The sequence below is a fragment of the Natrix helvetica genome (assembly GCF_964273705.1).
Source record: "Natrix helvetica genome assembly, chromosome: 2".
NCBI classification, from domain to species: domain Eukaryota; kingdom Metazoa; phylum Chordata; class Lepidosauria; order Squamata; family Natricidae; genus Natrix; species Natrix helvetica.
The window spans coordinates 187,511,543-187,527,271 of record NC_138552.1 but is presented as its reverse complement, the minus strand read 5'-3'; the positions used below and the strand labels follow the sequence as shown (position 1 = coordinate 187,527,271).

The following is a 15,729-nucleotide window of genomic DNA, read 5'->3' as shown; positions in this document are numbered from 1 at the left end:
TAGGATTTTAGGATACTTAAAATTTCTCTTTTAAGGCACTGACTTGCCTATAGACAGATAATACAGGTAGTCCTTGCTTATCAAGTAGTTGTTTAACAAGTGTTCAAATTTACAATGAGTTCAGAAAGGGTGCTTTTTGGCCTGCAAAGCAGTTAAGACCAGTCACAAAATGTCTCCCCCCCCCCCTCTCTCTCTCACACTCACACACACATACATAGAGTGAGTCACTGTTGAAGGGCTGCCTGCTGTGAGGGAATCTCGGCTCTTGGCTAAGAGCTCTCACCTATCAAAGAGCTGCTGATCACAGTGCGGAGCAAATCTCAGCTCCATATGGAGTTAAGATGTCCTCCCAGCAGGCAGCTCTCTTGGTCTGTCTCCTTAACAACTGGAAGTGCTGGGATTGTGTTGCTCGCATGGGCATCTCAATTAATGGCTGCTTTACTGATCAAGATTCCAGTCCCAATTGTGATAAGCCTCTATATATGCAAGTTTTAAAATGCAATATAATTAATTGATATAATTGGCAATCTGGAGACGGCATTTGCTTACGCAAAAAGAAATAAAGAAAAAAACGTGACTGCAGATTCAAATATATCATATTTTGCTAATTGTATTAATTTATGACATGATTCATATAAATAGCCTAAAAGGGTACCCTACATAACTGCTGACAATGAATCACAATTATTACATGAATAAAGAAGATTACGAAGTATTTTTATTTTGATCTAAAAAAAGATTAGTAATCTGAATTTATTGAGAGAAATAAGTGAAACAAGTGAAGAGATTTCAGCAACAGAATAGAAACTGGTATTTTTCTCTAGAGAAATGTATGAGTACAACAGTCTGTTCTGTTGCTGATAGATTAAAAGCATCCTCCCCCCCCCCTAAACTTGTAATTAATAGTACAGCTTTTATCTGTTGATTTTATTTTGTAGTGTTATTACTGAGGTTGTTGTTTTAGCCTGTGGTAAGAAGTTTGGTGTTTTTGCTCAATTGAAAAGAGAAGCAAAAATGTATTTATACTTAACTGAAACTAGACAAAAAAGATTATAAGATAGATAAGGAGAATAGTAGGCAAAGAAGTGAGTGAATGAGTATAGAGGTTGCAAGCAGGAAAAGCTGGATCATGAGAGGGACTGAAAAGATGGACTGTTTAGAACAATTTATTCTTACTTATTTTTAGAAATGATGAATTTAAATTTGGATGCACATCTCTGAGAGTGTCTCCTGATCTACTATACCAGCTTCGACACGATATCACAATCTCACCCAGTGGAATAGCTTTTGTTAAGGTACTTTATTTTATTTAGCAAATAATGTGTTTATAAAAGTGAGTTTTTGTTTATATTTTGTCTTTAATTGTAAATAAATTCAGTTTCATACTCTAATAGCTATGGGGAATAAATTATAGAATTTTAAGGAAAATAGTAGGTATTGATAAACAGTATTGAACTTAAAAAATTAGTCCTTTCAGCATTCAAAAGTGTGAGGAGCAGCATTATCTATGGGGACACCCAAGTGTGCTTGGCTTCAGAATGATGTGACACCCAAAGAAGAGATTCAGCCGTTGTCACCCCTTAGGAAGAAAAACAAGAGAGAATCTTCTCTCTGATTCTGATTCTTACTGATTCATAGAATTTTTTTTAAAAAATTAAAGTAAGAAACTCAGTTTTAACCAGAAATTGGATATAGAATTGAAAAAGAAATAACATAACATTCTCCTGCTTTGACTTTGTTGGATCCCTTTCCTGTTATTAACCATGTTAATCTTCTTCCTCTAAGAAAAGTAACAGGCAGAGGAGAGTTATAGTGAAATGAAAGGACTGCTTAAGGGATGTCATATGAGGCTATCATATTCGCAAAAGGCAAATTGACCAGATAAGAAATTGAGTAGAAAGTGGACATTGTATTTGAACTTCCAAATGCCAACCACAAAATTCAGCCCCAAGGGCACAATTAATTACTCATTTCACAAAAAAGGAAAATATAATACTCAGATATTAGCTTATTCACCCATATTGCTGCAGAATTGCAAGTAACATATCCTTACCCCAAAAAAGGAAATGAAAATAACACATCATTTCAATAGCTACCCTACTCACAAGTGGTCCTAAACTATCCTAAAGAAAGAGGATGGAGACAAGCTGAGTTCCAGTGTATGTATAAATAAATGGAAAAGTTGAGTGGAAACCATGAAGGGTGTCAATTAAAGTATTAGAGACATTTGGGAACAGTTTGCCTCAACATATCATTAAGAAAAAGACATGAGGATTAATAGTGCTATTACTATCAACCTTTCAATTATTGCTTTTGTTTTGCAACAGCCTTCTGTAAGAAAGGGTGTACTGCCAAGAATGCTGGAAGAAATTTTAAAGACTAGAATAATGGTGAAGCAATCAATGAAAGCTTACAAACTTGACAAAACGATCACTCGAATGCTTGATGCACGTCAGCTTGGCCTTAAACTTATAGCAAACGTCACTTTTGGTTATACTGCTGCTAATTTTTCTGGAAGGATGCCATGTAGTGAAGTAAGTAATTGAAAGAATATATTAACTTGTTAACAATAATGGAGGCTCATTTTTATATAGTGCTTAAGGCACTGGAAACCTATCAGATCTACTTCTGCATGAAATCAAAAGGTGACCTTGAGTCAATCACTCTCAGCCCTAGGAAGAGAGTGATCCTACGCAAAAGGCAAAAACTTTCAGAAAACCCTGCTAAGCAAATTACAGGGACTTGTCCAGGCAGTCATAAGGAGTTGCAAAGGCTTGGTTTACTAACTGTAATACAGGAATTGCTGATTTAGTTCAGCTAATTGTGAGAACATCTAGAACACAGAATAACAGGACTGTAAGTGGGTTGATGGTCTTTTAGCCTTTGTTCATGCAGGAGTCTCTATATCAGTGATGGCGAACCTTTTTTGGCTTGCGTGCCAAAAGCAGGGGGAGCGCAGGGGGGTCGTGCGTGGGCGTGTCATACCCATAATACTATGTGCATGACCACAGCACACGTGTGCACGACCAGAGCTTTCTTTTTTTCCCCTCCCCCATTTTTGATGTGCATTTTCCTTGACAGGGCAAGCCTCGTGTGCCCTGAGAAATTGCTCCGCGTGCCACCTGTGGCACGCATGCCATAGGTTTGCCATCACAGCTCTATACCATTCAAACAAATGGTTATCCAATCTCTTTTTGAAAACCTCCAGTGATGGAGCATCCACAACTTCAGAAAATCTTTGCTTAATTCTAGGTTGTGGAATAGGTTGACCCCACTCTTCTACCTGACAGCCCCTGAAATATAGAAAAACTGCTGTCATGTCACTCAAGTCCTTCTCTTCATTAGACTAGACATGCCTAATACCCACAACCATTCATCATATAGTTTAATCTCCAGACCCCTTATCTTATGTTCCTCTTCTCTGCACAAACTACACAAAACCATGGGTATAGAATAGGTGGTATCTGACTCAATAGTAGCAATTGTGAGGGACCTTAAAGTCCTAGTAGACAGTCATTTAAATATGAACCAGCACTGTGCTGCAGCTGCCATAAAAGCCAATTCATTCCTAAGCTGCATTAACAGAGGGATAGAATCAAGATCAGATGAAGTGCTACTACCACAGACCTTGGTAAGAGCACACTTGGAATATCGCATCTAGTTTTGGTCATCATGATATAAAAATATCAAAACTCTAAAAAGAGTGCAGAGAAGAGCAACAAAAATGATCAGGTAATTGGAAGCTAAAACATTAGAACAGTTGCAGGAATTGGGTATGTCTAGTTCAATGAAAAGAAGGACTAGGGGTGACATGATAGCAGTGTTCCAATATCTAAGGGCTACCACAAAGAAGAGTGGGTGTCAACCTATTAGCCAAAGCAACTGAAGGCAGAACAAGAAACGATAGAAACTAATTGAGAGAAACAATCTAGAACTAAGGAGAAAGTTCCTGGAAGTTAGAACAATCAGTGGAACTACTTGCCTTCAAAACTCTAACACTGGAGATTTTTAAGAAGAGATAGTACAGCCATTCGACTAGAAAGGTATACTATATAGAGCCATCATGGCGAACCTCTGGCACGCATGCCTAAAGTGGCACGCGAAGCCATGTTGTCCGGCATGTGCAGCCTTGCCTGTTTGTCTTCCAGGTGTCTGGTGAGCGTGCACGCGTGACGATTAACTGTCCTTTGCACGGACAGCAGTGCCAAAAACCATGTGTGCTGGTCAGCTGATTTTCGGGTGCGCATGCACACCAGAACCCGGACATTCAGCTTTTCTGGAGCGTGATCCCTTCACGCATGTGGCAGTGCCAAAAACTAGCCTGCACATGCATATCGGCCAGCTGATTGTTGGGTGCATGCTAGAACCTGGAAGTTAGCCTTTTTGGAGCGGAGCCCTGATGAATGCACGTACACGACATTTCCGCGCAACCTTTTTGGCACTCGGTGCCAAAAAGGTTCGCCATTACTGATATAGGATCTCCTGCTTGAGCAACAGTGGTCCCTTCTAACTCTGTATTTTATAATTCTTTTAAGTAAATTAGAAATTGTTACGAGACATCTAAACTGTTATAAACCTTTCCAGCCATTGAGATCTGCAGGAGAGGTGTTATGAAATTGTTATTGTCACCCTCTGGGTAAATTTGCCATAGAAGAGAGAATTTTTCACTTTGTCCTCAAAAGAGCAATTAAAACTATTTGGGCAGCACTATTAAACCCTTAGATCCAAGGAGTGCCAATTGATGGAACTAAGAGAAAGGTTCTCTTATCTGTGTCATTTCTGGCTCCAAGGAATAAGTATGTATATTTTGCTAATGCGTTTTGAATGTAATGATCAGAAAGCTAATTTGTATATATGTTAACAGATTTGTTTAATCATCCATCTTTATTTTTTACTCTACTATAAAGATTTTACAGGATGTGTAAAACAATTCATATAATTTTATAAACAGTAGTAAGAGTATTATAAATGAATGAAAAATGCATGATTAGGTGAAAGAAAATATTCTAAGATTTTTGTAATATGTCTTTTTAATCTCCAGATTGCTGATAGTATTGTGCACAAAGCCAGAGAGACCTTGGAACGTGCAATAAAATTAGTGAATGATACAAAGAAATGGGGAGCACGGGTTGTATATGGGGACACAGACAGGTAATTAAGAAGAGGTTTGCCAGCTAGTATTGTGTTTAGTTGTTTTTTGTTCTTTTAATCAGATCACATCAGACAGATTCATATGAAACAAACAATGTTAAAAAGTTATGATATTTATGTACTTACTTACCAAGCACATCTAAATTATATTAAAGTAAGCAAAATATCTTTACAATCTCCAAGGCGTGTCACAACATTTGAGCACCCCGAACGTTTGGAAATTGAGAGTTTAAAAATTTGACACCATATGATATAAGAACTTTTGAATCTGTATAAGAATTTAGTTCAAACAGTAGAATAGAAAGTTGGCAGAATTTCTTCTCCAGGAAAAGGCAAAATTAGAACTAAAGGACTAAAGTAAGCAGAAACAGTCTGGATATCGAGGACTGTAATTTGTGCAAAAGTTCCCGTATGCTTTTTGCCATGTTATAAACTCTTGCTGTGCTGCTTATGTGGAAAATTAAAAGCTAATTCTCTTGTTTTAGCATGTTTGTACTACTGAAGGGAGCTACCAAGGAACAGTCATTTAAAATTGGTCAAGAAATTGCTGAAGCGGTAACAGCTACCAATCCCAAACCAGTCAAATTAAAGTTTGAAAAGGTAAGACAAGGTTGAAAGGGTATTTTTGCACTCAAGATAGTTTTACTATTCATGTCCTCATGTAACATTTCAAAGTATTTTAATTTTATAACAATTTCATTGTGCTTATATTTATTAGACTAAAGTAGGAGTGTTTCACATGTTCAGAGCATATGAAATAGGTATTTCACCATTGACTTTTACAAGTAGACCTTGACTTAACAATCATTCATTCAGTGATCATTTGATAGGCCTTAAATTGGTGCCTGAAGTTATGGCCATTGAAGCGTCCCCATAGCCATGTGACCAGAAGTCAGGCACTTTGTAGCCTGCCCTCAGTTATGACTGGAAGGATGCTTCAACTCCCCCCACCAGTCTATCTCCCCTTCCATCTATAACCTTTTGGCTTCCTGCATTCCATGGCCTCTGCTGCCCAGCTGACCTAAACATGCTTAACTTCATCCTTCGTAAGGCAGCAGCTGACCTCATGAAACTCTTCTTTTCAAGGTTGCGTGTGGCAGTTTCTTTGTAAGATCTTGTGAAGGGTCAGAATGGGCATGTATTGTGGGAGCAAGTAGATGGCAAAGGTTAGCCTGAGCAACAGAGTCCTGGAGGACAAAAGTCTCTTCAGGGCAGGGTGGCAAGGGCAACTGAGGCTGGAGTTGGGCTTCGCACAGCACAAAGGGACTTTCTGGTGCAGTAGAGCACTGTGGTGTTTTCCTTAGCTCCAGAGCTGTGACACACACCAGGAAGCTCTTTCAGACTATGAAAAGCCAGGCCTAACCCAGCCCAGTAGCATGGCAAAAGGGCAGTCTTCCAGGTACTACAGCAACTAATTTTGCAAATAGAATTCTAAGCCTGTCACATATGGACTATGTCACTCAGAGTCTAAATTAAATACTTTGTTGGAAGATTACATCTAAGCTTTTTTATGAAGGGTATATAGCAGTGGTTCTCAACCTTCCCAATGCCACGACCCTTTAATACAGTCATGTCCTCATGTTGTGGTGACCCCGAACCATAAAATTGATGTCTCGGTTCCTAAGACCATTGAAAATAAGTGTTTTCTGATGGTCTTAGGTGATCCCTGTGAAAGGATCGTTTGACCCCCCCAAAGGGGTCCCAACCCACAGGTTGAGAACCACTGGTATATAGTTTTAGAAACATTTGCATTTTTGATACAAGTTTGCAATTTCTAACGTTTGTTTCCCTATTATAGGTTTATTTGCCATGTATATTGCAAACCAAAAAGAGATATGTTGGTTATATGTATGAAACGTTGGATCAGAAAGATCCAGTATTTGATGCAAAAGGCATAGAAACTGTCAGAAGAGATGCTTGTCCTGCTGTTTCCAAGGTAAAATAGACATGAAGTATGCATTTTTGTTAGCGAGTTCATTCTTTGGTTGACAAAAGTACCAATTGTAAAAGGAGGGATGACTTCCTTGTAAATTGCCCAGAGCATTTGATACGCAAGTGCAGTAATGTTGCCAAATGCTACCATCATTTCAAGTATCTTTAAATGAATTTTGAAAGGACAACTGAAAACATGCTTTCTTTTTCTTTTCCAGATACTTGAGCGTTCCATTAAGCTACTATTTGAAACACGTGATATAAGTCATATCAAGCAATACGTGCAAAATCAGTGCATGAAATTATTAGAAGGGAAGGCTAGCATGCAAGACTTCATCTTTGCAAAGGAGTACCGAGGAAGTTCTGCATACAAACCTGGTGCTTGTGTTCCAGCTCTAGAGATCACAAGGTAGTAACAATAAGTAACAGGTTGTTAATATTCCATTTGATATTAAATTTCCATTTGATATTAAAGGACGCGGTGGCTCAGTGACTAAGATGCTGAGCTTGTCGATCAGAAAGGTTGGCAGTTCGGTAGTTCGAATCCCTAGTGCCGCGTAACAGAGTGAGCTCCCGTTACTTATCCCAACTTCTGCCAACCTAGCAGTTCGAAAGCATGTAAAGATGCAAGAAGAAAAATAGGGACCACCTTTGGTGGGAAGGTAACAGCATTCCATACGCCTTCGGTGTTTAGTCATGCCAGCCACATGACCACGGAGACATCTTCGGACAGCGCTGGTTCTTGGCTTTGAAACGGAGATGAGCACCGTCCCCTAGAATTCGGAAGGACTAGCACATATGTGGGGAACTTTTACCTTTACCTTTTAGGAAGAAATACTTGGACATTATCCCGGAATATGAAAAGGTTTCATTTTATTAAGATATAAAAAGTAGAGGTTTTTTTTGTAGATTCACATTTTTACCATCAGCCAGGTCTTAATTCGAATGAATGATCTTCACTACAGATAATCCTCAATTTATAACAGTTCATTTAGTGATCATTCAGTTGCTGTGAAAAAAATGACTTATTACCATTTTTCACACTTAACAACCATTGCAACATCTCCATGGTCATGTGATCAATATTCAGACATTTGGCAATTAGCCTATACTTATGACAATTACAGTGCCCTGGGGTCATGGGATCACCTTTTGTAACCTTTTGACAAGCGAGGTCAATGGGGAAGCCAGATTCATTCAACAAACGTGTTACTAACTTAACAACTGCAGTGATTCATTTAACAACCATGGCAAGAAAGGTTGTAAAAACTCAATAACTATCTCACATAGCAACAGAAATTTTGGGCTCAATTGTCGTACGTCGAGGACTAGTTGTGTTTTTATAAATAATTCAAAATGGTGAACATACCGAATACTCCTTCAGCCTCCTATTTTTCCCACAACAACCACCCTTCAACGTGGGTTGGGTGGAGAGAGAATGACTGGTCTAAAGTCACTCAGGCAGCTTTTATGCCTAAGGTTGGACTACAACTCAGAGTCTCCTGATTTCTAGATAGGAGCATTAACTCCAAGATCAGAGTGGCTCTTATAGCTTTATCTTGTCTTGGTTTCCTTATCTTAGTTTTAAAGTATGGTTCTTTCGTTTTCTACATTTTACATACCGGTAGCAATAATTGGTAGAAGTGATGTAAAGGAACTGCAAGAAATAAATTTAAATTTTCAGATAAAATTAAAGTCTCTTTGAATTTTGGGGTTTCTGTCACTTCCACATGCAGCAGATGGATTTTGAAACCTAATGTTGTCTCTCCCCACAGAAAGATGCTTGCTTATGACCGACGGTCTGAACCACGTGTTGGTGAAAGAGTTCCGTATGTCATTGTTTATGGCATGCCAGGATTGCCTCTTATTCAGTTGGTTAGACGGCCCATTGATGTTTTGCAAGACCCAAATCTGAGGCTGAATGCAACCTACTATATAACAAAGCAGATTCTTCCTCCCCTGTCTAGGATCTTATGTCTCATTGGCATAGATGTTTTCAGTTGGTATAATGAATTACCAAGGGTGAGTAAGTAAAATAGTAAATATAATGCATGATTGTAACAGTGGAAGTGAAAAAATGAGGTATATTTACAATATACCAATTTAAAAATGTATCAAATTACCTGGGTTTCAAATTGAATTTAATATTTAAGAATGGCAAGATTTCAGCTGAATTATTCAACTTCGTTACTTCCTCTTTTACTGCTTCACATGTCAGAGAATTTTTTAAAGATTTTTTTCAATACAACTAGTATTGAATTACTCAACGCTAGCTGTATTAAAGAAGCCTCAAATTTCCAGCAGCTGCTTCATTGTGTTAATAGTAGAAATTATGGACCTTTTAGAGAACATCACCATCCTCAAAGCTTCCACCACAATAATTTTTTGAAATATTATTCCTGTGGCTCTTTGATTTAATTTAATTTAACACTTTGGAGATTCCATTGACTCTCCCTTAAATCAAATCATAACTTCAAAACTGTGAAACTCTCAAAGATAAAATAAATTGGTTGCCCTTTGCTAACAGTTCTTGATATGTATTAAGGAACGTAGAATGACAAGACATAGTGAGGAAAATATAAATGAAGATAAAGTGATGTTGACGGAGGAAAAGCTTTTGTACATATGTATCCTACTAAATATATTTTACTTCCTTTGATGTGCCATATAGATCCAGAAAGTCTCCACAATGTCTCACACTGAGCAAGAATGCCGAAAAGGAACAATTTCCCAATATTTCACCACCCTACATTGCCCTGTGTGTGATGAATTGACACAGCATGGAATTTGCAATAAATGTAGGAGCCAACCGCAGCATGTTATTGTAATGCTAAATCAGGAAATCAGAGAGTTGGAGCGTAAACATGAACAAATAACCAAGGTGGGAATAAAACTGGTAGAGAATAATAGTCTGTTTAACTTTTTGCAACTGGGACACATTACTTGAAACAAATAATTTATGAATTTTCACAAAAGGTGTTCTGAAAGATTGAGCAGATACTCAGATAAACTAACGCTAATTGTAACTATTAGACAGTTTTCTAGATCCATGTAGTAGGGAGGCTAGAACTCTTAAAAATATTTTATATATTTTTTAAAAGAGTAAGAAGAAGAAAAATAACATACTTTTTGTATACTTTTTATGTGGAAGGACTAGGAAGTTTGTTTAGTGCCTTTAATCAGAGAATTTGGGGGATAAGATTTTTTTAAATATTTCACATTTTTCTGACTTCTGACTTGTACTATAATAGCTGCAGTAAACAGTGATAATAACAAAGTGTCAACATGTAAAAATTATGTTGTCACTCAAAACATTATGTAATTGTATCTCAATATCTGATGGATACGAAAATATGGCATTTTTATGATCATGTCAAACCGCACCCTCCCAAGGACCCTAATTGTATAGGATTATGAGAAAGTGTGTAAAGATCATTGTGCTCTTCATGGCACTTTGTTACAGAGACTGCTTTTTTTTTTCTCTTAATTTCTATCCAGAGAGCATTTAAACAAGCAAGAGGCATTTTAAATTCAGTCTGAAGCTAGGATGTGCTGATCAGCCTAAATGTGGTCTATATGAATGTTGTATGCTATTCCTTACTCCATTCTGTCAGATTTTTTAAAAAAAAATTGCTCTAAAAGTGGGAGGCTTAGAATTTTAACTAAAATATAGTTTCCTGTGATTTAAAAAAAAAACTGGAAAGAAACCCATAATCATTATGTGCATTTTTCTTTAATACAAATTTCAAAGTACCCAACTTACACCATAGTGAATACTTTCTAAAAATCACATTTTTCAGAAACATATGTTTTGCATATATCTTTCTCAACTATATTGTTCTGTACTAAATATGAAAGTATACAGAATGTACCCTAGTTGATGTCTGTACACTGCTCCTGGTTATGCTATAATTAGGTCCAGATTGGTAAGGTTATAATATGTCACTTCAAAGGAAAACAGTGGCAGATTTTTTTCCATTCCATTTTTCCCAATTCCCTCTCTCATTGCAACATTAGCCTGGATAGAGAGAAAGAATCTCAGACGACTATTGCCAAGAAAACATTCCAGGTAGTCTTCGACCTACAACCATTTGTTTAGAGACTGTCCAAAGTTACAACCCCAGGGGGGAAAAAAGACTTTATGACTCATTTTCATACTTATGACCATTGCAGCAACTCCAGAGTCACATGGCACTGGGGCACTTGGCAACTGTCATATATTTATCACAGTTGCACTGTCTGTCTGTCTGAGGATCATGTGATCACCATTTGTAACCTTTCCCAGCCAGCTTCTGTCAGTCAAAGAGGCCAGATTCACTTAATGACTGCATGATTCACTTAACAACATTGGCAAAAGATCGTAAAATGGAGCAAAACTCACTTAACACCTGCCTTGCTTAGCAATGGAAATGTTGAATTCAATTGTGGTCTAAGGCAAGGATTATATATTAATATAATCATTACAATTTGGCCTTGGGAGACTTTATATTTTAGCATATTAAAAGATTTGATTTATCCTGTAAGATTGGATCATTCATAGTCCTCTGGATACTGACAAGCATTTTAGGCATGCAGTATTTTTCAGTAAAGAAATTTGTCAGCATTTTGAAAATTATAGACTTAACTAATGGTTGAATCCAGTATAAATTTTGTTTTAATTTTTAAAATAATGGCATTCATCCAATGGACCATAGGTTCCGTTTACCATTATGCCTCCTTAGCAGTCTTCAACACTATGTTTCATTCTGATTTTTAGGGTCCCCAGATCTTCAGGGTCTGTGCAAGACTATAGGCTTGAAATGAGTCGGTAAGGATTTAGTAGAAATCATGTTTTCAGAACCGCCTTGTGTCAATTCTTAAGAGGAGGAGTAGACAGTGTAGCCCCCCCCCCCCCATGGCATGCAATACTTACAAGCTTTTTCCAAAATCAAGAACTAGAAACTTGAAAGATTGTATAATTTCATGGATTATCAGCATATTAACGTTTTCATTATTTTTTGATGACTACTTTACTGTTTGGCCTGCTTTATGACTATTTGAGATGTTCCTGATCAATGGCCCTCTTAGTTTTCCCAGCCTCCTTTTATTTATTTATTATTTATTTATTTTCTCAGAGGCTGAGAAAATGTAAAATGTCTTCTTTTCTATCTGATCTTGCACATAATTATTTTGAACAGAAATAGCCATGTACTTGGCTAATTGTGCTAATTATGTATTTTTTCCCAGTTAAGTGTATTTTGCACTAATTAATTATATATTCCTCTAGATATGCAAGAATTGTACAAGTTGCTTTGATCGACAGATACCATGTGTTTCATTGAACTGTTCGGTGCTTTTCAAAGTCTCCAGAGTGAGCCGAGAATTATCTAAGGCACCATATCTTCGTCAACTACTTGATCAGTTTTAGATTGCCTAATGTCACAGGATTCCAGGTGCTATTTTTGTTTTCAATGTTTACCACTCTAAAACTGTCCTGCATGGTCCTTCAATTTCATCTTGTCCAGGATTTTCATATATTGTTGACGTGTTCTAAAAATAATGTTTGTTCTAAGTAAATTAAAAATACATTTGATAATCTGTTAATAATTCATTTTTAATGATGCCATTCTTTTGCCTTTTTAACATTGTTTATAATACAAATGTTGAAATAACTGTGTTAACATCTTGTAAACCCATTTCAGAATAAAAAAAATGTTCCCTGTGGATTTCTGTAGTAATACTGAAAATCTTTGGGAAACTGCTATTGTTTTATTGAACTATCAGGATGTGTGTTACTGATATCTCATCAACTTTAAATTTTGACTGCAAAATATTTTGTAAATACACTTTTTTACTTTTCAAATAACTGACTAAAATAATGTGCAATGGGTTTTATACAATTTTAAAGTTGATTGGGATATTTCTTCATTTTGCTTGATTCCAAGTAGATTTGTTGTTTTGATGAAACTGCAAACAGTAGTAAGTGTAGCATTTTTGAAACATTTTCTAAAATCACTGTCTTGCTTTGGCTATTAATGGGGGCATTGTGAGGAACTGTGCAAAGACATTTTTGTTATAAAACTGTGGGACTGTTGCAATACTTTAAATAAAAAATCCATTTTTGCTTTTGTATAGACATTTCTATTGCTTCTAAATATGCTTAAATATTTCATTATGTACTGTACAGTTAAAATGTATTTGCCATCATAAGGAAATGTGTATTTAGAATATTTGTAAAACTGTATAAAATAAGAAATTATGTGGTCACAGTACATTTTTTTAATTGGAAATCATTTTGTTTTTAAAAATTATTGCAACCATAGTAAATTTAATAAAATCAAATAAATGTGCATTTTTAAATCTCATTGTAGTTGAACTGGAATGTTTTAAACAATGTTACTAAATTGACATGAATTAGAGTTCTCTTTAATGAGCAGAAATTGCTCAGTGTTGCTATTTAAAAAGCTATAATTAATATATAAAATAACAAAGAATATTTTGATGCTCTTCTGAATTTTACTGAAGAATTTACTGAAGGAATATAGCCCTTGAAAATATATGAGCTGGCAAATGCTATAGCCTACTGATCTTTGGAGGAGAGAAATGGCCACAGAAATAGCCAGATGATTCAAGCAACTACGGTGAATATAAAATCTCATGAATTCCAGAGAATTCTGTCAATAATTGTGTTTATATGATGGGGGAAATATTAGTATCACATTTTTTCAACATATTTTTTAAAGCAAAAAATCATTATAAAATTTTTTATCGTGTTTATCCCAAACTAATCATTCCAAGTGTCTTATGAAATAAATAGTTTAACTGTTTTTTTAAGGCCAAAAGGATTGAAACACCCTACACAACAGGAAGCAATGTATTTCAGTTATGGGGGTAGACATAGATAATATCTAGTTTGTAGGAAAGGGGATGTGAGGGTCCCCAGCTCATGATATTAGGGATTGGGGCTTATTTATGCAATTGGTCAGGAAAGATAGTCCCAATAAGTATCCTGGAGTGACTGTAGGATTGAATTGGATCTAGAACCAAACCACCAGTCAGTACAGCAAATGTAGCAGAGTTGTCAAGACTGTTAAAGTGGACCTACCAGTAGGTAGACAAGTTTCATATTATGGACTCATTACAACTTCATGATTGTTCCAAAAGCTGCCCCGTGTAAAGTGTGCTACATCTGATGTGATGAATGCCTTGGTCACTTTTGTCAAGGCCTCCCAATAGAAAAGGGCTTGAAATGACACCAGCGAAAACTGGTCATGGTCTCCACCTGATGCTATCTGTCATCTTAACAATGGTGCCTTGCCCAATCAACAGCTTCATTTAAATGTTAACAGGGAAGAAAGCTGAGCCCTGTGAAACAACCCCAGGTACAACCATTTATTCCCATTGCACAAGCAGGAATCAATCCATGCTTAGTTCACAAGTGTTATAGCAAAGAAGAATGCTATTAGAAAGAAATTCCTAAAGAGAGAGAAGTACTCATTGCTTTTCCTTTTGGTGAACTCCATGGTCAACACATTCAATACCATATTTATATTGCACCATCTAAAACTTCTCCAGGCTTCAAGCAAAACATGAATATTTGTTACTATCTGTATAGTAATTAGTGTCTAAGCTTTGTCCTTGTAACTGTCTGTTCATCGTGCACCAACTATTCAATTATTACTTGCAGTCTTTCTCGGGGGCTTCCTGATATCATTGTGAAGAAGCAAAACACAATAGTAAAACGCCAAGGTGCTTTTTCAAGAGGCAACTGGACTTTCTAGGTTTTTTTTTCCTTTGAAGATGTTTCGCTTCTCATCCAAGAAGCTTCTTTAGCTGTGAATGAGATGAGAAGTGAAACACCTTCAAAGAAGAAAAAACCCAGACAGTCCAGTTGCCTCTTGAAAAAGCATCCTTGCAACAACCATGACCTAGATGACTGAGAATCTGCATAGACAATAGTAAAACACTTTATAAATGGTGAAAAAAAACATATGTCTCCAATAATGCTTATTTCAGTATTCAACACCACCAACTGAAACTGAAGCAGCATTGCTAACCAGTGCATTAATTGTCTAATCCTTGAAAGCAGTTCCAAAAACAGTACCATCATCAGTGGTATCAAATATTCAATGGCTGCCATGCTCCTTGGCCTGCAGATCTTTCAGCCATGCCCACAGAGGCAGAATTGGGCTCTTTACTGCTCTTCCTGACTCCTGAACTACACAAGCAAAAATCTTGCTACAGTCAATAAAGCAAAAATAGTGGCCGCCTGAATTTTTTTTAAAAAATTATATTTTGGCATTTCAGCTGCCAGCTACCAGCTTCACTTGCAGCTTCTCTAAACTTTTTTCCCAAGTCCTTTCAAATAGCATTTAAAAGCTCCACATCTCGTGCTGATATTGATTACAGCCCACCTGCTACTCCACCATCAGTGACTCCTGTGAGAATCTATCCCTATCAACAAAGTAACTACCAAAAGGTTTTGTCTGGCATTTGTTGCAAGTATGCAACAAGCACGAGCAAAAAACCAACAACGATGGAGAGCAAGTTCATCACAGTACATGTATTTTACATCACTGCTTTCTAATCTCTACATCAATGTCATGTCAATATTAGTAGACATACTGTAGACTAGTTAGTATATTAAAACTTTGGAAGACTATAAAA

General features: G+C 36.7%; 1 protein-coding gene across 1 annotated transcript in view; it reads left to right on the top strand.

Annotated features, from left to right (window-relative positions):
* REV3L (REV3 like, DNA directed polymerase zeta catalytic subunit) overlaps window positions 1-13,427 on the top strand; it is a 74,197-nt gene extending 60,770 nt beyond the window's left edge. The window contains exons 24-32 of the mRNA XM_081944625.1: window positions 1,187-1,295; window positions 2,328-2,534; window positions 5,042-5,151; window positions 5,637-5,751; window positions 6,950-7,087; window positions 7,302-7,492; window positions 8,859-9,105; window positions 9,755-9,964; window positions 12,350-13,427. Coding sequence (XP_081800751.1) covers window positions 1,187-1,295; window positions 2,328-2,534; window positions 5,042-5,151; window positions 5,637-5,751; window positions 6,950-7,087; window positions 7,302-7,492; window positions 8,859-9,105; window positions 9,755-9,964; window positions 12,350-12,490 — 1,468 coding nt within the window. The 3' untranslated portion in view covers window positions 12,491-13,427. The remainder of the gene's footprint in view (window positions 1-1,186; window positions 1,296-2,327; window positions 2,535-5,041; window positions 5,152-5,636; window positions 5,752-6,949; window positions 7,088-7,301; window positions 7,493-8,858; window positions 9,106-9,754; window positions 9,965-12,349) is intronic.
* The last annotated feature ends 2,302 nt before the right edge of the window (window positions 13,428-15,729 follow it).